Raw genomic sequence first — 24750 nt, forward strand, 5'->3', positions numbered from 1 at the left:
ATTTCTTTTCACCTTCCTCTCCCACTCTTTAGTTTCAATATGTCTGCCCACGAAAACAAGATGTCTGCCTCCGTAATGTACTTGTCTGCTTTAAAGTAAAAAAAAAATAAGACTGTGATCTATTATAAATATTTTGGAGTAATAGATTTGTGAAAACTATTAGCTTCTGTCAAACATGACAAATATAATCTAATAATAACCAGAAAATCAGTATTTTTCTTAAAACCTCATAGATAATTTTATTCGACATATTAATTCATTGAATTTTTAAATTTGCATTTATTTATTAAATTGTTTAGTGATTGTAATGTCTTCAGTTCAACGAGCATTTGCTTATAAATTAAGCAAACAACATGCTGCTGATGTTAGAAGACACATAGCTAATCCTTCACATTCCAAAGACATGTCCAAAAGTGCGAGTAACATTTCTGGATTTTCATCTACTGTATATTAATATTTATTCTTCATCGCTATTTATAACAAAAAACAATTGTCAATAATATTTTTATTTCTATCAATTATAGGTTTCACTTTGTGAAATATGTGAACCTTTGGATTATGAAGATTACCTTGATCAACATCAATTTTTATTAGATCGCGACCCACTGCGTTATATTCTCGATTTTCCACCGGATGATATAGAGCTTCGAGTTATAAAAAGAAAGATTCGTACAGAAAGTCCAATTATACCATACGAATCATTGTAAGAATATTGATAATTATCCAATAGTAAAGTATTCTTCAATTATAGTCGTTAATAATAATTCTTTCTATTTCAGAGATACAGTTTCACCCTACACTAAGAGATGTATTAGAGCTTTTACGTCAGACTGGATTGTTATTCATCGCAAATATCGAGGAAAACTTTCTGTAATAGCAAAAGAACAACTAATTCAAGATACACCTCGACAAGATTTTGAAGTTTGTATTTTATATAAAATAAAATAAATTGAATATTTTATTTTTACTTTAATTATTTATAGGTTGATCAAGATATAGGTTCCGGTTCTCCGAATGAAGATGAAGATATTGTCAATTCTTTAGAAACTCCACGAGGATCGTGGGCGAGTTTAGATTTACGACATTCACAACACGATCCTTTGTTACCTAATTTATTGGATCGTGTTTGTTTAGAAACTATTGATCAGTTGAATGAACAAAAACGATTAGAGGATAGACAAGAGGCACTATTTCCTCTTTATACTCCAACATTTCAAGATGATGAATGGCAAGAGCGTATTTTACCTCAAGAGCCATGTGAGATATTTTCTCACAAAATACTTGTAAAATGTTTACAACTAAAATTAGAATTAGAAGTGGAACCAATATTTGCAACTTTTTCACTTTATGATGCCAAAGAAAAAAAAAAAATTTCCGAAAATTTTTATGTAGATATGAACTCAGAGAGTTTAAAACGAATGCTAGGAAGTCATATTGCTTACAGTGATGCAAGTACCTTAGCACGAAGCTGTATTTTCAGTATTAGTAAACCAAGTCCAGATTTATTTTTGGTGGTAAGACTAGAAAAAGTTTTACAAGGAGATATTTCAGAATGTGCTGAACCATATTTTCGAGATGATAAAAACAAAGATAAAGTTAAAGCAGCTGCAGTAACGGCATGTGATCGTCTTGGTAAATATCGTATGCCATTTGCTTGGACTGCTATTCATCTATCAGGAGTAATTGGAGGTGGTGATAGTGATAGTATAGGGAGTGCTGGATCTTTAGATCGAAAATCAGGAAGTCTTGAATGGCGAAAACGAGTTGAACAACCCACACGACGAGGTTCTCTAGAACGAAAAAGCTCCGATAAACGTCGTAGCTGGTCTCCAGATGATTTTGCAAATTGTCTTGATAATTTTAGACCCATTACGTTGACAGTGTCAAGTTTTTTTAAACAAGAAAGTGAAAGGCTTAGAGACGAAGATCTCTATAAATTATTAATAGAATTAAAAAGACCTGGATCCAATTTACGACGGTTAAAGTGTTTACCAGGAATTCTTAAACTGGACTTAAGTCCAAAACCTGAAGAATTATTGCGATGTTTAGATCCAGATTTACGAAAATTGTCACCTTATCCTGATGAAAAAAATAGACCGATAAAAGAAATTCTTGAATTTCCTAATGACTTAATTGCACCTGATTTACATTATCGTAATTTTCTTTATGTATATCCGAAAGAAGTTAATTTTAGTTCTCGAACAGGATCTGCAAGAAATATTACGGTTAAAATTCAATTTATGGGTGGTGAACAAGAAAGTGATGCAATAACAGCTATTTTTGGAAAATCATCTTGTCCCGAGATGACTCACGAATGTTTCACTTCTGTTTCATATCATAATAAAAACCCTAATTTTTACGATGAAGTTAAAATTCGTCTTCCTGCAGATTTAAGTGCTCGACATCATCTTTTATTTATTTTTTATCATATCAGTTGTCAGAAAAAAACAGAACAGCCAAATGTTGAAACTCCAATCGCTTATACATGGTTACCATTATTAAGAGATGGACATCTTCAATTTGGTGAATATTTTCTTCCAGCTATGCTCGATCCTCCACCTCCTAATTATTCATATATCGCTCCAGATGTTTTACTTCCAGGCACAAGATGGGTTGATGCTCATCGTGGGGTATTTAACGTTACTATTGAGCCAGTATCTAGTGTTCATCCTCAAGACAAATTTATTGATAAATTTATATCACTTTGCAGTTATCTTGAAACTGGACAAGTACCCCCAAGAATTGGCGAAGCTGGAATGGAATCAGAATTGAAATCAGCTTTACTAGAATTACATCGTGCTTCAAATTCTGCTCTTATTCGATCATTACCACAGTTACTTGATCAACTAATTTCATGTTTAGTTCAACCACCAACTCTACCAACTCAGCCTTTGAATATAGCAGCAACAATATTTGAAGCACTTGGTCTTATTGTTAAAAATGTAACCAATTCACCAGATGGTCAAGTTGACACCCATGGAAGACATTCCTTTTTAGCGACATACATAGCATATCAATGTTCTATACCAAAAATGACCATATCTCCAAGAATTGTTCGTGCTCAAAGTAATCCAGACTTATCAATAGAAGATTTTGAAATGGAAATTCATGCTCGACATGGTCTCGATCGTACCTCTTCAATGCGTCAAGAAGCACCATCAATAAGCAATAATTTAACAAGAAGACTTCTTCATGAAGAACTTGCATTGCATTGGGTCGTTTCAACTGGTCAAGCTAGAGAATTAGCCATTACTTATTCATGGTTTTTCTTGGAACTAATAGTAAGATCAATGGTTATTTATTTAACTGAGACCGGTAATCTTGAAGCTCCACGAAAATTACGATTTTCTCCTCAATTTTGTGATGATATCACTACTCTTATTGTTACTTTGACATCTGAAGTAATAAACCGATGCGGAAAAGACTTAAAAATTGCTTCAAATTTAATTTCAAGTATTGGAAATTTTTTATCTGACTTATTGTCCATCATGGACCGAGGATTTGTTTTTTCTCTTGTTCGCGCATCATGTTATGCCCTTTCTGATGCTTCAATGCATATGACAGATTCTGTTACTTTATTTTCTTTTAAACTAGATCTAATTAGAATAATATGTTCTCACGAACATTATGTCGCTTTGAATTTACCTTTCGGTACTGGCTATACATCCGAGTCAACACCAGCATCACCAAGTCCTTCTACTGGTAGTTCTGGAAGTTTAATCTCTACGTTAGTACCTGGCGATCGTACCAGGTTTGCAGAATTGAGTCAAGAATTTCGCCAACAACATTTCCTTGTTGGTTTAGTTCTTTTAGATCTAGCTAATACTTTAGAAATACCAAATTCAATGCTCCAAAATAAAGCGATAAGTACTGTGAGATATCTTATGAGTTCACATGATAAAGATTCAAGATACATTGATCCTACAGCGAAAGCTCGAGTAGTAGCACTTTATCTACCACTTTTATATATTATTATGGATGCATTACCTCAACTTTATCATTGGGATTCAAAGGATAAAAGTATATATCATGAAGAGTCTAGCTCTATTACGCAAACTGTGGCTCTTGCTATTGCTGGAAGTGTTTTATCTGATACTGCCAGTACGCAATGTCGAGTGTCTTTAAGTTCTGAAGCTACAAGACACCTTCTAATGTGCTTTCTCTGGGTATTAAAAGGCTTAGAACGTTCAGCTTTAATGCAGTGGTGCTCGGAATTAAGTTCTAAAAGAATTTTAAATTTTCTACAAGTACTTAGTATTTGTATATCTGCATTTGAATATAAAGGAAAAAAAGCTCTTAAACGTCTTCCTCAACAAGTTGCAGCTTCAGGAGATATTCGATCAAGATTAGAAGATGTTATTCTAGGTCAAGGTAGTGCAAGAAATGAAATGATGCTACGACGTAAAGAAAGAATAACAGGTGATAAATTAAGATGGAGAAAAGATCAAATGTCATATAGGAGTAATGAACCAGCTGAAGAACGTACGATTGAACAAGATGCTCACATTGAAGGCGCTTTAGCTGCTGAATCATCTCTTGTAGTTCTTGATTCATTAGAAATCGTTATACAAGCTGATGGTGGTGGTGGTGCAGTAGTTAATGCGGTATTAAATGTACTTTTGAAAGCATTAGCACGAAATCAGAGTACATCTGTACTTCAACATATGTTTAATACTCAACGAGCACTTGTATTTAAATATCATAGCGCTCTTTTTGATGAAGAAAGTGAACGCTGTAGTGATTTATGTTTAACATTACTTACTAGATGTAGCTCTTCATTAAGTGCAGTGAGAAGTCATGCTGCTGCAAGTTTATATCTTCTGATGAGACAAAATTTTGAAATAGGAAATAATTTCGCCCGAGTTAAAATGCAAGTGACTACTTCTTTATCGTCTCTTGTTGGTCGTGGTCGTGCTCCAAATGAAGGAGCACTTCGTTCTGCTTTGAAAACTGTTCTAGTTTATGCAGAAAGAGATACTGACTTAGCAGATACTAGCTTTCCGGAACAAGTAAAAGATTTATTATTTAATTTACACATGATTCTTTCAGACACTGTGAAAATGAAAGAATTCCAAGAAGATCCAGAAATGCTATTGGATTTGATGTATCGTATTGCTAAAGGTTACCAAGATTCTCCGGACCTGAGATTAACTTGGTTAGCAAATATGGCACAACAGCATATGGAACGAAAGAATCATACTGAAGCAGCAATGTGTCTGATCCATAGTGCAGCACTTGTCGCTGAATATTTATATCTTCTAGAACCAGGAAGCGGAGGTCGTCCAATTGGAGCAGTAGCTTTAGCTTCTATAACACCCAATGCTTTGGAAGAAAGTGCTGTCGGAGATGATGTTTTAGCACGTCGGGAGGAAGGATTATGTCTTGGACCAGATTTCTCTGAAAGTGGTTTAGCTGGACTTTTAGAGCATGCTGCTAGCTCGTTTCAAGCAGCTGGAATGTATGAAGCTATTCCTGAAGTTTATCGTGTTCTCCTGCCTATTGCAGAAACGGCTCATGATTACAAGAAATTAGCTAACATACACGGGAAACTTCATGAAACATATACTAGAGTTGAACAATTAGCGGGCAAACGGGTTTTTGGAACTTACTTTAGAGTTGGCTTTTATGGTAGTAAATTTGGAGATTTAGATGGTGAGGAGTTTGTTTATAAAGAACCTCAACTTACTAAATTGCCTGAGATCTTTTCGAGACTTGAAAATTTTTATACTGAAAGGTTTGGAGCAGAAAATATCGTAATAATTAAGGATTCAAATCCAGTTGATCCATATAAGCTAGAATCTGATAAAGGATATGTCCAAATTACTTATGTGGAACCATATTTTGAAGAATACGAATTGAGACACAGACCGACTATTTTTCATAGAAATTTTAATATAAGTAAGGGTATAAGTTAAAAAAGAAACTAATTATTTAATTAATTTTATTTATAAATCTAATCATTTTAATTTTTCTTGTCTTTAATTTCTCGTTTTTCTCTTCTAGAACGATTTGTCTATGCGACACCATTTACTCCAAGTGGCAAAGCTCATGGTGAGCTTAAGGAACAATGCAAGAGAAAAACTATTTTAACTGTTGCAACCAATTTTCCATATCTTAAAACTCGTATCCGAGTTGTTGCTCGAAAACAAATTGTATTAAGTCCTATTGAAGTAGCCATCGAAGATATTCAAAAGAAAACAGCAGAAGTATAATAATTTTTAAATATAACTTTACCATCTAAACGTCTGGTTCTCGGTGATATTAATATTTTTGATATATTTTTTAGCTTGCTAATGCAACGGCTCAAGAACCTCCAGATCCAAAAATACTGCAAATGGTACTTCAAGGTTGTATTGGTACGACAGTAAATCAAGGACCAGCAGAAGTAGCAATCGTTTTTCTCTCTGAATTACGCGATCAATCTATAGAACCGTCTCGTCTTCAACATAAATTGCGACTATGTTTTAAAGATTTTCAGAAAAAATGTCTGGATGCGCTGCGAAGAAATAAAAATTTGATTGGACTCGACCAACGTGATTACCAAAAAGAATTAGAAAGAAATTATCAACGTTTGACGGAAAAACTTGCACCACTTGTTTGTTGGAAATAAATAATTAATCAACAAATAACAATATTGGAACAAATATAAATCAAATTATGGAATGCAAATCACAAAAAATTTTAGATGCTAAGAATTTCTTTTTTACTGAATTTTATACTTCTTTTTTAACATGAATAAATGTCATATAAGAAATTTAAATTAATTTATTGAATATAACTTAAAATTAATTTTTCTTTTAAAATAAATTATTATACTCTTCTTTAAATTTTTTTTCTGTTTTAAAATATCGCGGTTATAAAATACAGAAGTACCATTTACCGGGAGTATTGATTTAAGGGATTTCTCGTCTTTTTCTGTTGTTTCTAATAAGAAATTGATTCAAAAAAAACGTTCTCTCTCGTGAAAGCACTTTTATTTCCTTCGATTTCACTATAATTCAGCTGTGCTTAAGATACAAAAAAAGCTTCCAGTTTGCACATAATAAGATAATAGCAAAAAAAAATCTTTCAGGTAAATTCCGAAGAAAATAAAAGTTTTATATCTCAACTTTAGCTAAAGGAAAGAAATCTTGCTTAGTTATTTAACTTTTTCGAAAAATTTATCTCAACCGAATATTAACCAAATGAATATTGAATAATATAAAAAGAGTTTAATTAAATTATAAAATATGTCATATAAATAAATTCAGAGGAGTACTTTTTCCATATTGATCAAATAATTTGAAGAAAAAAATATTTTTTATCAAAAATGTTAAATGAAAAATGGTGCTGCCCCCTTTACTCAGTCCTCTCAGTTGACGAAAAAAAAAGAGGTATGCTATAGTCTGAAAATTGCACAATATAGAAGATTACTAACTATACTATATAATTTTTTTTACGTAGTTCTTACTATGGTCTATCACGAATTTCGACTGAACAAACCCGTTATCAGTGGCTGAGAGAGTGCCGGTATGATGATGCCTAATACTGTCATAAAAAATAATTTATACAATATAATTCAAACGGATAATGATAGTGAGATTTTTGCAAAAACATTAACCAATTATGTGTGTATTATGTGTAAGAATGTGGATGTAATGAATTGGAAATAGCATTGACAGAATAGTGACAGAGACAACAGAAATTATACAAGAGATCGATTTATCGTAACCAGAAATGAGGATAAATAAACATAGTGAATGAAAACGAAAATTCGTTAAAAAAATAATTATGATAAAAAATGATTACAAATGGTTTAACATAGTATAAATAATAAAAGGTGCAAGAAAGTGTATAAGTAACCTATAATTTTTCGAACCTGTTTACATTTCTGACATTTAAAACGTGGAAGTGATTAAGATATAGTTAAGAAGACATGTGTTTTAAGTTTATGTGTAATAAAGTATAAAGGTAATATTTCTAAGAATAATAATTGGAATCTCCAAATTAGGATGTAGAACAGCTGCTCTAGTTATTGGAGTGATCACGAATGAAAGTGCAAATATAACTTTTACTGACAGTGTCACAACCTGTTTGAACGTTGATGTCTGTATTGTTACAACATGGCTGAGGAGTTGATGGTTACATTAAACAGAACTGACACTGGTGGATTTGGTTTTTCTATCCTTGGAACTGCCGGTTTGCCACATGTTATTTATGACATTGTAGAAAATTCACCAGCAGCAGAAAGCGGAAAGGTACGTTTTTGTAGTATTTCGACTTTCATAAAATCGATTAAAGCGCGTATCGATTTGATATGCTGCAAAAAAGGCGTTTTAGATTTATGATATTTTTCGAAGCAAACATCAAATGTAGAAGCCCTCTCTATAACTATAATAAATAGAATTGATAACATAAAGCTTATTTTCCTCAAAATTTTGTATAAGTTGAAAATTATCTTCTTACCATTTATTAGAAATTATGAAATACAAAATTGACGTGAATTCTCAGGTAGAGCTATACTTAAATATAATGGGAATTTTTTCATAATAACATTTCTACAATTTTTAATGGTTGCTTAATGAGACGGATAAATGATTTTTATCAGAAGAACTTTAACGAAATATTTCCAATACTCTTTTAGATATTGATGACTTCATTCTGCACATTTATCATTAGTTAGTATGAATCATAGAATTTTTTCAGATCATTATGTTTCAATATTTCCAATTTCCATTAATGTTATATGCTACAAAATATTCCAGCAAGCTTAATAATTATTTTGAAGCTGAAATTCATTGACAAATACCAAGTTTTAGATTTGAAAAAATTTCGTTTTTTTATTTTTTTTATTTTGTATTGTATTTATTTTGATTAAATTGAATACAATAGAAGCTTTTATTGAAAAATAATATCTTATGATTGTACTTACTTCTAATTGGGATCATATCAAAGTTAAATCAAAGTATACATTTTTTTTATAACTGTATGAATGACATGTAAAAAATATGGGCTATGTTGTATAAACTTTTAGCCGATCTATCTTGTGTGAGTGGTTGTTGACCTGATTTTTCATTCTAATAGTAAGTTAAAAAAATATAAAAATTACATCAACTAACTAATTTATTCTAACTTTATGCTAGAAATTTCTATCCAATTAATATTCATTGTAGACTGTTTAAAAATATATATTCGAATTTTCAAATGTCAGGGAAGTAATTTAGTAAGAAAGGTTGATGACCTATATATAACGAATCTATAATTCATCATTTTACAAAATATTCCATAATCTAACAATTTTTAACTATTTATTTTGTTTATCGTAAAAATGATACATAGAATGATATATCTATTTAAATCTGTATTTAATTTCAAAATAAAACTGGTTTTTATGCTTTTAATATACACTCCAACTTAGTTTCCTTTCTGATATCAACAGTGGTTTTCCCCCTTAATTCAAATTCTATCCATGACCCAGTCAATAATAGACTCTTTTTTCTCCAAAATGATTCACTTTATAAGCCATTTGGGCAGAGTCTAGATTTTTTACTTACTAAAATGTTGGAAAAGCATTTCTATGATTAAACAAACTTATTTCTCGTTACATAGATATTATCAAAATATTTTGTTGGATGCAGAATTTATATGATTATGGTTTTATTATTTTTTTTTTTTCAATTTTAGATCGAGGCCGGTGATATTATACTCAGAATAAACGACGTTGATGTCAACCACTTTAGTACCAAGGAAGGTGAGTGCATACTCTTTTTGCATATTAATTATATTAAATCAATAACAAAGTCCTATCATATTTTGAAAAATCTTATTATTAAAGGAAAAAGAATTTTAAGAGAAAACTGAATAATGTGACTGGATAGCTCAAGAGGGGATTCGGTAATTTTTACTATGTATCAGAATCTTGCACTTCACATTACTATCCAGCAAAACTTCATATCAATTAAGTTCTATATTTTAACTTATCAGTTCTCGTTTGTTCCAGTTTTAAAATGTTTAAGGTTGTCATTGGACCCTGTCACTTTAAAGCTTAGAAGAGGTGAGTGCTACATGCAATCATACAATAAATATTTCAAGTAGTATGAGTTGAAAATAAGTTATATACTTCAAGTATATTGTTATTAAATTGTAATAATTAAAAAAAAAAGATCATAAAAATTGTACTATAAAAAAAGAAATCAAGTTGGTAGGTTACAAGGTAATGTTACATTTAAATATCTGTAATGTCCAAATTTTTCATTCGACTTCGGCTCATTATAAAAACCTCTCATTTAGAAAACTTGGTATGTTGAATCTTCCATTCTCAGAGATCTATATAAAACTCTAAAGATCTTGGATTGCTGGTTTGAAAACAATTTTTCATCATAATGTTAATCCTAAATGTGTGTCTTCCTTATTTGATTATTTTTTCATTATTCCAAACTTTATATAATAGGTTACAGTTAAAATATTGGAAACAATAACTTCAAAGATACAATTTTCTTCTCTAAACTTCTATTGTTCAATCAATATTGTTTACCAAAATCTATTCTTAGAATAAGTCATCCACTTTGTTAATAGATTTTTTTTTTTGGCACATATTCAGTGACATAAACTAATTGTATTTTAATATCTCATTGATTATAGACGTAAACTACTTGAATGTGTGTTTTGTCACATGTTTTGTTAATTGTGTATATATTAGTGCACTTACAGTCACTTAATTTTACATCAGTGCATCTACACGCATATTGTGTATTTATTATATACTTTTTCGTCATGCATTCTTTATATACGTGTAACTACACACAATACTTCACCATCACATTCACACTTTCTAATACATTATTAGGTTTAGGTTTTTTTAACAATATCCTAGATGATCAGTCGGTAATTACATCGTGCCTGCATTCAGAAGAAACGTAATTCTATCATTAATTTTTATTGAATAACGTGAATTTTAGTAAATCTTATAAACATCTCATAATAAAGTAAACAAAAATGGGTGATAATACAAGGAAAATTTGAAATTATTTGATGATACTACATTGTGTGTTCATGTTAAACGGTACTTTGTCATTAAATTATACTATCAAATTTATTTGGAAATCCTTTCTGTACGAATTTTCAGAGTTTTATCCTTATCATTTACTTCAGATCCAGCTATAAAAGCACAAGTGAAGAAGCTTTTATCATGTGAGCGAGAAATTGGCGACGTTGAATCATCTGCTGATAGTTGTATAAAAACAAAACAAAATTGTAAAAGTACAGTATCTAATTATGCAGAAACATCTAAAAAAGATCAACAAGATCATTCTGCTACACAATCATCAGATATTCAAGTAACGACTGAAGTTTCCCGATATGAAAAGAGGAATGGTTCGTACAATGATGCTTCAGGCCCTTCCAAATTTGAAGTACTTCTTCAATCCAGTGATAATTTTAAAGAAGAAATACGAACCCAGTGGGAACCATTGTCTGCTGATAAATTCAGTAGACATAAAAATACTCCAAGGTAATTATTCATTTCCCTCTTTAATATTGATTTATTATATTTTCTAATCTATTAGATATTACCTATACGTAAACATCTTATCGGGAAATGTAATCGAGCATTCTATAGTGAAAGGGTTAGTCTTTCCAGAGTTCTTGTTTGTCAATAACCAAATTTCTAAATTAAAAATAAGATATTTTAATAATTTTTCCCTGAACATTATGTTATTTTATTAATATTTCATATTTTAGTCAATGTTGAATTTTTTTTTGGTATTTTTATAGGTTTGAAGCATACATGATGACTGGTGATCTTATGTTAAATTTATCAAGAACGCAGCATAGTACAGGACTATTGCCAAAATATCAAAAGAAAGTTGATTCACTGAGAAATAATAATCATTATATACAACGACAACGTAATTTCTACAATAACTACCATTCTTATTATCAACATAACTCAGTACCTACTAGCCCGATAGAAATGTTGAATCATCGTACATACAAATGTACAACAAGTAATGAAGGTTCCAATTCTGCCAGAACATCACCCATTGGAATTATCAAGCGTGAAATATCAGGGCATTGTAGTCATGCAGCGGATATCAAATCAGGCATACCAAATTTTGGATATTCAAGTGGATTTGTTAGAACATCAAGGTCAGAAGATCATTTACAATTTCAAAAAGATTCTTCAATGAGTGCGGTCGATATTGACATCGATGATGATGTGACATCTAGTTTAAATACATTATTAGATACGCGACCAGACAGTGCACAAAATGCATCCAGTGAACGAATAGTATGGACGTATAATGCACCAGTTAGCTCATCTTCAACTTCCGAACGTACTTCATGTTGTCAAAACGATAGTTCATCAAGTAGTTCATCAATTGAAGAAAGTAGCCCACAACGTTCTCCATCTCCAGCTTCTCCTACATCTGTATCATCATCTGTCATGTCTTCTAATTCTAGTTCACGAAAAATTTCTTTGCCAATAGCGACTAATGCCTCATTGAGTTCTCATGTTGAAGCACTTGGTGATTCTTCATTGAATGTACTCAATGCTTACAGTACTAGTAATGTCATTTTTTCTGGTTATCATCCAACAAATGGAGATCTTAGTCAATCAGAAGCTATTAGCAATATATCTAGTCCTGACTATAATGATGAAGAAACGATGGACATTCTAAGTGCCCGTGATATTATGATGGTTAGTGATCCAAGTGATAGTGACTCAACTATTCTCGCAAGTGAACCCCCACAGCGACGGCTCAAACCATCATACCATGGTCAAGAATCCAATGATCATAAGATTGTTATTCAAGTTAAAGGACCAGAAAAGGAGTTAGCGAGAACATACAGTAGCCCTAAACAAAGTCGTAAATGTACTTCGTCTAATCCAAATGAACAAATACGATCACTTTCTAGTGTAAGTTCAAGCAACGTCGAATCCTGTATCTACCAGGTAGTTTTTTTAATCTCTCATTCATTCTTGTTGCATCTAATTTCTATTACATAGTAATTATATACAAAGTCATAATTACAAAATAAAAATAACTTTTTATATGATTACATTGTATTATGATCTAAATTGAATTTGAATTAAACTATTTTTAATTCATTTGCATAGGAATTTAAAGATAATGAAGATGATAAGAATTTTATGTCAGATGATGGTTTTGATGATAAAAAGCTAAGTGGACAATCGCCTCCACAATCAGCTGATGAAGAAAGTGATATTGAAAGTTTGCATAGCTTCCATTACAGTCCTAAAGCGGTGGATTTGCCTTCAGCAGTAAGACTAGCTAAAAGATTGTATTCATTAGATGGATTCAAGAAATCTGATGTTTCTAGACATTTGTGTAAAAAGTAATATTTCTATCAATTTAATCCGATTTTATTTAAATTCTTTCAATACTGATGAAATGATAATGAAGAAACTTTTTTTCAGTAATGACTTTTCTAAAGCAGTTGCTGAAGAATATTTGAAATATTTCAATTTCGAAAAGGATACACTAGATGTAGCTCTTCGAAAATTTCTTGCTCAATTTTCATTAACCGGTGAAACTCAGGAAAGGGAAAGAGTATTGGTACACTTTTCTAAACGATATATTGACTGTAATCCTGGTTCATTTAACTCACAAGGTAAATAATTCTTATTTTTTTTTATTTTTCAAATATTACAAATAATTGACTTAAAGTTTTTTATTTCTTAATATATTTTAATGTTAATTGATATTATCAAATAAATATTAATATTATTAATAGATAATAATAATAATAATAATAATAATAATAATAATAATAATATTCATAATAGAACAAATTTTGAACTCAGAGTTGTATATGTTACATTGCGATATCACAAACTAATATATGAAATTTTATGAATTAACCGATGTAATCGATTTTTAGTAACTCGAATTGATTGTTTCCGTACTAACAAATTCATTTTCAGATGCTGTTCATACACTTACATGTGCTATAATGTTGCTTAATACCGATTTGCACGGACATAATATTGGAAGAAAAATGTCGTGTAATCAATTCATCGAGAATCTTTCCGACTTGAATGATGGAGAAAATTTTCCACGTGAAGTTTTAAAACAACTTTATGGTGCGATCAAATCAATGCCACTTGACTGGGCTTTGTACGTATATCTTTTCTTTCAAGAATGATTATTTAATCAATTTTCGTTTTATGCCAATAATGTTAAAATATTGGTTTCCTCTCAACACTTGAAAGATGCATTCAAATATTGTTTATGCTTCTATATCACAGTAATCCATGTTACACCGATAATAAATTATCCGTGTGTATGATATCAACACTTTTGTCATATTCTTGTTGATATTTATACATGAAAAATTTTTTTTCGTAAGTTTTGCCTGATAAATTGCTAAGAAAAAGATTTAATTTTCCTTAGTGATTGAAATAACTTTAAAGCTATGTTTACCAACTAGAAATCAATAAATGAAAGGTACTTTTATTTTTAATATAAACAGAGATGATGAAGGTGATGAGTTATCGCCACAAGAAATTCAACAAACAAAAGCATCTACCACTTTTGTTGGTGGTAATCCGTTTCTTGATGTGCCAAATGTTTCGGGAGCGAGAGAATACAAAAAAGGCTACGTTATGCGTAAATGTTGTTACGATGCAAATGGAAAAAAAAGTAAGTCAAAAAGAAGATTAATTATAAATTTTTCATTTATTCAACAGTTTTATTAATTTCATAACCATTATAAAAGGATAATGAAAAAAAAAAATTGATTCGAAGTTATGAAATTTTTTTCAGCCCCATTTGGAAAACGAGGTTGGAAGATGTATTATTGTACGTTACGAGAACTTGTATTATATTTACACAAAGATGAACATAGTTTTCGAAATGATAGCCTACATAACGCAATACATATTCACCATGCTCTTGCAACTAAAGCAAGTGATTATACAAAAAAGCAACATGTTTTTCGACTTCAAACTGCCGATCAAGCTGAATATCTTTTTCAAACAAGGTAATTGATAAATACTCATTGATAATTTTATTTTTCTCAATATTCAATTTTGTTAAGTAACTGTAATATTATTGTTCTTTATTTCTAGTGATTCTAAAGAGCTTCAATCGTGGATTGATACTATTAATTTTGTTTGCGCAAGTTTTTCTTGCCAGCCCTTAGCTGGAGCAGTTGGTTCTCAACGAAAGTTTCAACGGCCTTTACTTCCTTGTAGTCATACGAAATTAAATCCGGTAAGTTTATTTCTGGAAATTTTATAGTAAAACTGTATAATAATTATTATGTAGTGAGATATATGTTATATAATGGAATAATTTATTTGGCCCTGATCTCCCCTAACTATTTGACGGTGAAATAATAATTATTCTAAAATAGTTTGTTTTTCGTGTCTATCAGGCATTTAAAATATCTACAAATAATTCTATTTAATTCAATTAAATATAAATAATATTTCAGCGTGAACAGTTAAGGGACCATGAAGAAAGAGTTAAAAGACTTGAAACAGAACTTGACGAGCATCGAAGACACCAACCTGAAAGAGGCGCTAAAGCTCTAACAGTCCAAAATTATAAAGAAAAAGATACTTATCTTCATCATGAGGTTATCATTATTAAATTCTTTCCTTTATTATATTGATACGTTTATTTAACTTAATATATTATTGAAAAATTTTTTTTTTTTATGTTTTTACAGTTAAAAAGATATAAAACGTATTCGTATCTTCTACGTTCGAGATTGGCATTCATTGAAGTAGAGCCTTCGTTAGCAGATAATAGTATAGGAGAAGTGGATGAAATAATAAATAGTGAATTATCAAATTCAGAAGTAGAATCGCCACTATTCTCATCAGATCGATCGAAAACAAATAGATATAGTTATAGAGCTGCCATTTATAAAAATGACCTTATAAATGGTCAAGATTACGGTGGGGATGTTGGCTGATCTGTTATGGGAGTGATTTCAGCATGTGTAATATAAGTATTATATTTAAAGTCTAAAAAGTTAATATTGGCACTAAAATATTTAAGAATGCTTATCTTTATTGAAAAATATTCTATTTTCATTTATGTTTATAGTTTTACTAATTTATTTTTCCCCTGCTAAAATTTAGTACAAAAAAACTATTCTAGATATTTCTAGTATTAGAAATTTATAACTTATCCTACTTGAAATGTATGATTTAAACCATATAAAAAATTAAAACAAAACGTTCGTAAATATTTTTTTGTGGCATCAGAAGTAATTCAATGATTAATAAATTTATTCATTTTCGGTAATATAGATTGTTCAAAGTTTGTTAAAAAAAGTGACATTGATTGGGGAATATATAAAGAATAAAATAGTAATTTATAATGAAAATTGAAAATAATTTAATTCCTGTTATGTAATCTATTATTTCAAAATTTTTTATGTATATGTTACTATTTTCAGTTGTTTATAGTACAAATTGATACATTTTACTGTTAAATCTACTTTGACTGTAAAGTTGATGTTCCTTAAAAAAAAACAACTCGTATTGAAATTATTTTTTCGTAGCTTAAATTTGATTTAGTTAATACAACAGTAGTTTTGAGAATAATTCAAAATATGATTTTAAAGTAAGAAAGTTGTCTTCATTAATAATATTTGTTTATGTGATTATTCATGTAACATTTAAATATTTTTTTTGTATGAAAAATTCATAAAAAATAACAGCAAAATTTACATAATTATACGTATAATTTAATTATTTTATTAGAAAATAAATAAAAAATATTCTATGATGATAATTGGTAAAATAACTTCATCAATATTAAACAATAATAAAGTTTAAATTCATAATCGGATACTGCACTTAAAAACATTTTTGACGTTTTCATAGACTTTATATAAATTGTTGAAAAAAATATAACGATTAGCATAGAAATGTCGATTATCTAGTCATTATTTTAAAAGATATAAATATTTATTTTTATGTGTTTATAAAAAACATGTGTTAATAAATACGATACTTGGAGCATTGAAAGAATCATCTTACTAGTAAAGAAGCTTTTTACTTCAAAAAGTCTTTGATGAAAGGATTATTAATAAAAAAAAAATTTGGATATATCTTTGATTGCTTATTATAAAAAATGAATATTCTTTAGTATATTTTCAATTAGTATCAGCCATTAAAAAGATTATCCTACTGCAATTGCTCTATAAAAAGTTTATCTTTATTAATTATCCGTAAAGATATTTATTCACTATTAATCTCTACATCAGAATTATTAATACATGATTTTGTAAGTATACAGTTCCATTTTAAGATTATATATTAATTAATAAAATATTAATATATATATATATATATATATATATATATATATATATATGTATATATATATATAAAAATTAAAAATTCCATTGGTCTTGTTTTGCCAGTTTAAAACGAAATATTGACGTATATTATTTCATCGAATTGATATTAAAATATTATTCGTGATTTAAATAGAAATATTTTTCGAAATTATTCTTATCTTGCTCATTTTAAAAGATGATTTCTAATAAAAGGAATTTCGATTAGTAGTACCAATAAATTTGATATTTGAAATTTTAAGTACATTCAAGAATGTATTTTTTTATGTCAAATCATTGTCTTCTTTTATTACATGTAGAATCAAAATATAAGAATTTTTCTACTGCTCACAAATCCTAGACTATTATATGTCAACATTTATTTATCATTATGAATTGAATCCTATTTTCATTTTATTAAGACAATTCAATAAATATGAAAGTACATATAGAACAAGTTATTTAAATCCAGATAGTGCAATTTATAAAATTTAAAAACAATGCAATATTGATCAATTGTCTAAATAAATAAAATTGGAAATATTTCCTTTAGAATAAAGAAAGTAATGTTTTTTTACTTTCGATATTTTTTATAAGTATCATATAAATTAGATAAGAATATAAGTTATTAATATACCATTTGTTAAATTATTTATTTATATATTTTCTATTTGTAATTGTCATTATAGTTATTTAAGTTCGTATTTGAGAATACTTATTGTATATTAATTAGTAAATTAATGATTAAACTATATATTATGGTATAAATTTATTTAATAGAAATTTTAGATACCTTAGAAATTTGTCAAATAGTAATTCTTAGTATACAGTAAAATATGTAGCAATATTTGTGACAAACCGACAAGTTGACATTGTTGATTTTAAAGGGTAATTGGCTGGAAAATTTTTATTCTCTAATTTGATTAGAAACATCTCAAAGGTAAGATATATTATATTTTTAATATTATTACTCACATGATAGGGTCCGTTCATGTAGATTAAACGACTAAAATAATAAATTAATATACAGCTAAGAATAATTAAGTAAATCATAAAATACATTTAAATGATTTCTTTAATTTATTTTATATTTATACAAGTTGTATTTGTCTCGTTTTTTCCAATTTTCTAAGAATGGAATGTAATTATTAATAAATATTCTAATATAAAACGATAAAAGCTATTTCTAATTATGAAATATAATAGTTTATTAACGATTTAAAATTTTCCATTTGTCCATTCGGCCATAACATTTTCATAATCTCGAAAGAATTATAAACTTTATATTCAATTATTATTTTTATACACTATGGATCTTAGAATTTTATACTTGTTGTAAACTAGTGGAAAGCTGTAAATAATTAATTAATAAAGTTTTATAATAAAACGGTAATCAAATTATTTTATTTTAACTGAATATTAAAAATTAATAGCAGGTTTATAAAAGTAATTGAATAACGAACGGTAATATTAAAATGAATAAAAAGTAATAATTAAAATCTTGGAAGGTATATAAGTATTAAACAACAACACATATATAAATACAGACAATTTGTTATCTTATTTTCGATGAAAAAATTATCTCTTGGCATTTTTCGATTATGTATATATATATATATATCTATATATATATATACTTAAATTTATTCGTATTTTTATTTTGAACTACAATTAAACGTCAATATTTAAAGCAAACTTAAGCATACAATTGGCATAATTTTTTCTGTTAAGATTTTCAGAAAGTGCATAATAATTGAGCATCTATTTATATTATATCATAATAAAGCAGATATCTGTTGCAGTCCTTAATGATTCACATTAAATTATACATGAATCATCGTATCCAGTGAAAGAGTTTTTTTTATCATGAAGAAGTTTCAATTATAATTTATATACACCCCCAATATAATGGCCATAGCACAATTAATTTAATCAATCGCCTTATTGAATCTAGTACAAAAAATGTACAATATATTAATACATATATATAACATGATTTATATATATATATATATATATATATATATGTATAAGTGTATTTTTACTATAAAAATGAAACACAGCTCAATTATAAAAAAACACAGAAAATGTTGAAAAAAAAAAAACATTAGTTTTCATATTAAATGACATAAATAAATTAATTATTCTTAACAAACAATATGATAATCCAAACTAGAAGATTACAAGAATGATTAAAAACAAACGAGTATGAGGTACTGGTATTTTTATGTTATTTCGTTTTATTTGTTTGAGATTTATAGAACATGAATTACAAAGCAAGCAGTACAGTTATTGGTAAAACTATAGTTATTGATAAGTATATGGGAATCAAAAAGAATATTGAAAGAAAAAATATTTTAAACTGGAATAACTGTTACAATACAAATGATTATTGTTTATTATTCAAAATCATAATTACCTATTTCAATTATAATCCTATCAGATTAGATTTGAATTTAAAAAAGTACGTTTTAAATAGATAAATTGACTAGATAATATAAATAAGATGATAATTATTTAATTTAATTACAATTTGATGTCATTTTTTGCATCATAAAAATTTTGAGCACGAATAATTGGCATAAAAATAATTTTAAATAATTATTTTTCAACTAGTAAGATAAGGTAGTAAATTCAAAAAGTCCTACTTACAAGAAATATTAAACTAATATCATAAAATTTTTAAATAGCATTTTACTAATGTTTGAGAATAATCTATTCTCTATTGCTATTATTTATGAAAAAAGTTTATGTAATAATTAAATTTATGATAATGAGTAAATGGTAAAACATGCGCACTAGAATAATATCATCTAGAAAATCGATTGACTGAATAAAATAAATTGCCATATTTCTAACATTATAAAAATACTAATAGTTAATATTATGTAATGGTCATGATTTTAAAGTCTTAGAATATTATGATTGTTATCCTATAGTTAATACTGGAAAATATGTTCATAAATAGTAAAAGTATTAACTATTTACTAACAACAATATTAGTTAACTCAAAAAATGATTCGTAATAAAACTAATAATTTATATAATTTATACTTTCAATAACTATCCATAAATCATATTCATTTTATGTACCTATGTTTCATTTATTACAGTATTTATTTATATCTAAATTTTGTGGTTTTTTTTTCGTCATGATTAGCTAGTCTATTTACATAATTTTTGAAATGTATAAAACATCAATAACTGTACTATTCACCTTAATTCAAAATTAAGTTATGAAAATAAAATAAGTTCAGTCGTTAATTATTTTAATAATAAAATAATATACTGATAAATATATCATATTTAAATGCATTTTTTTTACCGAATTTGAATAAAACTGTTAAAGCCGAAAACAGATATGTATATTTTACAGAAAATGTTTCTGTTATTTTCAATAAAACTTGTGCTAACAAAGTGTCATTTTAATAAAATAAAATTTGTTACTCACATACTTAAGTAGAAATTTGTTATGTTTATTCATTTTTAATTATTTTTGAAGTACCCAATTACTCTTTCTAGAAGTCTACTTCAGGATGAAATAAAAATTCAGTGACTGCTAGCTTGATACGCTAGATCTCGAAATGAATTCTTGAGATTTTTCACGCCATCGGGGGTGAGAGTAGTCCTAGCTGCTTGTAGATGCAATTGGACTGACAGGACTTAAAGGACTACGTGTTGAATCTCTAAGGCAACCAGTCAAAGTAATGACTAATTTTCTGCTTCCAGCATTATTTCTATGCTCACAAAACCAAACTCCTTGCCACGTTCCTAAGGCAAGTTTTCCATCCGTTATCGGAATACTCAGAGATGAACCAAGAAAGCAGGCTTTGACGTGTGCCGGCTAAAAAAGAACCGTACTAATATTAAATCGAAGATAATTATCAAACAGATAGCGTTATTGTAAAAAATGATTTTGCAGAACATACAAGTATGTATTATCAGAATTTATTCATAGATAACATAAGTATGATATCAATGATATTTCATTAACCAATTAATTTTATAATTATATGAACTTGTTACGTAATAATATAGATAGTGATTTTTGTATAATATAAAAGCATGTTTTTAAAAAATAAATACTTGACACGATAAAAATATAAAATATACTAAACTTACCATATCGTCAGGACCTTCACAACTGTGTCTATATGGCATTTCTTCTGGAATAATTTTATTTAACATCATTTCCATGTCATCTCTGACATCAGGGTCCCAACTTTCATTGAGAGCTAAACTTGCCGAAGTATGGAGGACTGAAATATTTGATTGTACATGATTAATGAATAAATAGTAAATTTATATAGATAAGTAGATGAATAAATACTTACTTTGTATGTGACATAAACCGATTGCAAATTGACATAGCTCCGGTACTTGTCGGAGAATCTCTTCAGTAACGAGGTGAACACCACGATGCTGTGGTCGGAGATTAATTTTTTTTTGAAACCATGCTGATCCGATTTGTATTCCTAGATTTGATGAAGCCATAATATATGGATTTAGCTTGAATATCAAAAAACCAAAGAATCCAAATTGTATGTTGGACGTTATACTGGTTTCTTTAAATGTATAATTCACTAAAATGAAGTTTTGATCACTTATGGATTTAATGTAAGTAGAAAATTTGATATATTTATCAAAAAATGATGACTGTGACGATAGCAATAATAACAATATTAATGACAGTAGTATTAAGCAAACGCTCCATTGGGTGGCAACAATTATTTTTAGTGCATATTTCATTTAGATACTTGAGCAATGTAATGGAAATACTTTGAAGTTAAAAAATGCATTTTTTGAAGTTAATAGTATGAATCGATTGTAAAAAAAATAATTCAGTATTCAATAAGTAAGTAGTGATAATTTTATAACCTCGCTCTACAGATATCAAAAAAGGTTAGAAATGATAATGATGAGGCTCATTATTATGGAATCGACAACTGAGTTTTAAGGCGTAAACACAATAATCCCAGTAAAATGCATTTCGTAATTTAGAATAATAATTGGTCGATTAAGATTTCACTAACAGAAATTGCAAGAAAGATAATAACCTGATTGGACAGTTTTATTTGACTGTGTTAGTGAGAGGTTCGTTTATGTTTAAAATTTTGACAACAATAGAACGCCCTCATATCATGGAAATAAATCGAAAATGAAATACATGTTCTTCAAAAATGTTGGTAAGAATGAAAATAGATACGACTGATATGTCGGTAAATCCAAAACTTATATTCTCTGACCGATAGTTGTCGCCTCGGAAAATTGACTGCAGACACGTCTCCAAATTTTAATGCGCATGCGCAGATCAGAGAATAGCGTAAATTTGAAAAATGTAATTATAACTTTTAATCATTGTTGATGAATTTAAAGGCAATCGTGTAAATAAAAACGATGAGAAAAAATTTTTTTGTGAACGTACTTTCGTATATTTCAAAATTATATCATAATAACAGTATAAATTGCATTATAAGTAGCGAAAAGTATTGTAGGTAAACGTTGTTAGCCTAGTTCTGTACGCCTGATAATCGGAGTAGGCGTTAGCCGAGTTTAAATTGCAGCGTTAGTATATATAATTGTGGAGCTTATTCAATTCAAAATGATTTTCACTGGTGAGGAAGATTTTTATGTTATGTGCGGTTGGAGAGAGAAAAGCGTTACAGACTGCTGTCTATGTTATGCAGGCCTATTAGTTTCCGTCGAGTGGCCAATATGATTCCTTTGTAGGAGCGTTCCTATGTACACAGAGTATGTGCAGTCATTTAGATGGACGTTTTAAATGAGCTCCTGTTAGTAGAGTATGTGTTTCTTGATGAGCAGTGTAGTAGTATGATTTTGTAGTAGTAGCAGTCCAAGTAGACGTAGTTTCACGGAAGAACGACCTGAAATACCCCTTTACATTGATAGACTATCGGCGTCTTGGAGAATAGTGTTGTGACATGATTCCTTCGTAGGAAGATAGTAGTGATGTCATGTCTGTGTAGGAACGGTTTATGGTATGAGTAGAATGTGTGCGGATCTGATAGGGAACGACCTAAATTATCATATATTTATTGTAGACTATGCAGTTGTTGTAAAATGGTGTAGCTGTAAGATTCTTCAGTAGGAACGGTTTCACTGGACGTAGATGAGTGCAATTATACTGAACGATGATCCGAATCGATTATTAGTATTTGTAGACTGAGATCAGTGTAGCGCTGTGATTTCTCTGTAGGAATGTTCGAAGCGGGTGTAGATTAGGTGTAGTTGCATTGAAGGATGACTTGAATGACCTCCATCTATTTGTAGACTATGCACATGTAGTAGGAAATCGTAGTGATATGATTTTTGTGTAAGAACGGTCATGTTATGAGTAGAATTCGTGTGATTACGAGTGAGAAATGATTTGAAGTACCGCATAGTTGTATTAGGCTCAGTTTTTCTCGTAGAACAGTGCGGTGATATGGTTCCTTTGTAAGCACAGTCGTTCTGTACGTAGAAGATGTGTAGTTCTACGGAGTTTCTTTGTAGGAACGGTCCCGTTTATGTAGATTATGTGCGGTTTTACGGAGTAACGATCTTAAATACCTTTTATCTTTGTAGACTGGATCTTCCGTGTAGAATGATTAGTATTATGATTTCTTTGTAGGAACGGTCCCTTCTTCGTAGATTACGTGTAGGTGTATAGACTAATGACTTAAATTACCCCGTCTTCTTTGTAGGTTAGGCTTCTTTTGTAGGATGGTTTCGTGATATGATTTTTTTGTAGGAGCGGCTCCTGCTTTGTAGATTATGAGCAGTTTTGTAGAATGACGATCTAAATCGCCTCCTTCTTTTTGTAGACTGGACTCTTCCTGTAGAACGGTCAGTGATATGATTCCTTGTAGAAACGGTCCCTTTTTCCGTAGATTATGTGCAGTTTTGTAGAATGAATACCTAAATTACCCCCTTTTTCTCGTAGACTGGACTCTTCCTGTAGAACGGTTCAGTGATATGATTCCTTTGTAGGAACAGTGCCGACAGAAGCATTTATCATACTAAGTCTCTAGTATCTAGATCCTCTAGTCTCTATAAGAGACTAGAGCCTAGAGACTAGAGACTAGTATGATGAAATGCTGTCTGTCGCACTGTTCCTACAACAGAAACAAATCATATCGCTGACACCGGTCTACAAGGTGGAGAGGCCCGTCTACAAAAAGAAGATAGGGTGACATTTAGTCGTTCCTTCGTAAAACTGCACATAATCTACGAGAAGGGGGACGTTACTTACAAAAGACAATCGTATCTCACTAACACCGTTCTAACAGGAGAGTCCGGTCTCTACAAGGCAAAAAGGGTAATTAGGTCGTCATTCTACAAAACTGCACATAATCTACGAACAGAGCGACCGTTCCTACAAAGGAATCATATCACTAGAAAACACATTCTACGAATAAGAGCATGGTCTACAAAACAACAAAGCTGGGG

The 24750-nt window shown here is 29.3% G+C and overlaps 3 protein-coding genes across 5 annotated transcripts; 2 read left to right on the top strand and 1 right to left on the bottom strand.

Moving 5' to 3' along the window:
* Positions 1 to 55: 55 nt before the first annotated feature.
* On the top strand, positions 56 to 6686 carry Zir (Zizimin-related). Its single transcript, XM_035081642.1, has 6 exons — positions 56 to 445; positions 525 to 703; positions 780 to 921; positions 984 to 5898; positions 6004 to 6206; positions 6287 to 6686. Exons 1-6 carry the CDS (start codon positions 308 to 310, stop codon positions 6608 to 6610), a joined length of 5901 nt encoding a protein of 1966 aa, XP_034937533.1. The 5' UTR covers positions 56 to 307; the 3' UTR covers positions 6611 to 6686.
* A 1125-nt stretch (positions 6687 to 7811) lies between these two features.
* Positions 7812 to 16035, top strand: Efa6 (Exchange factor for Arf 6). 3 transcript variants are annotated; one of them, XM_035081644.1, is made up of 14 exons: positions 7812 to 7950; positions 8061 to 8237; positions 9664 to 9730; positions 9980 to 10033; positions 11131 to 11488; positions 11752 to 12934; positions 13100 to 13338; positions 13421 to 13614; positions 13928 to 14120; positions 14476 to 14645; positions 14751 to 14985; positions 15074 to 15218; positions 15442 to 15585; positions 15679 to 16035. In XM_035081644.1, the coding sequence occupies exons 2-14, from the start codon at positions 8103 to 8105 to the stop codon at positions 15925 to 15927; spliced, it is 3366 nt and encodes a 1121-aa protein (XP_034937535.1). In that variant the 5' UTR covers positions 7812 to 7950; positions 8061 to 8102; the 3' UTR covers positions 15928 to 16035. The 3 variants fall into 3 exon arrangements, with proteins under 3 accessions (XP_034937535.1, XP_034937534.1, XP_034937537.1); XM_035081643.1 differs by having other exon boundaries at positions 7812 to 8237; XM_035081646.1 differs by having other exon boundaries at positions 7812 to 8237; positions 14769 to 14985.
* A 4721-nt stretch (positions 16036 to 20756) lies between these two features.
* On the bottom strand, positions 20757 to 22343 carry LOC118065887 (UPF0047 protein YjbQ). The gene is made up of 3 exons (XM_035081446.1): positions 21636 to 22343; positions 21424 to 21560; positions 20757 to 21145 (listed from the first exon to the last, which is right to left on the bottom strand). The coding sequence occupies exons 1-3, from the start codon at positions 22048 to 22050 to the stop codon at positions 20930 to 20932; spliced, it is 768 nt and encodes a 255-aa protein (XP_034937337.1). The 5' UTR covers positions 22051 to 22343; the 3' UTR covers positions 20757 to 20929.
* Between the last annotated feature and the right edge of the window lie 2407 nt (positions 22344 to 24750).

The sequence above is a fragment of the Chelonus insularis genome, unplaced genomic scaffold, assembly GCF_013357705.1.
Source record: "Chelonus insularis isolate UGA/USDA-ARS -01 unplaced genomic scaffold, ASM1335770v1 contig_324_pilon, whole genome shotgun sequence".
NCBI lineage: Eukaryota > Metazoa > Arthropoda > Insecta > Hymenoptera > Braconidae > Chelonus > Chelonus insularis.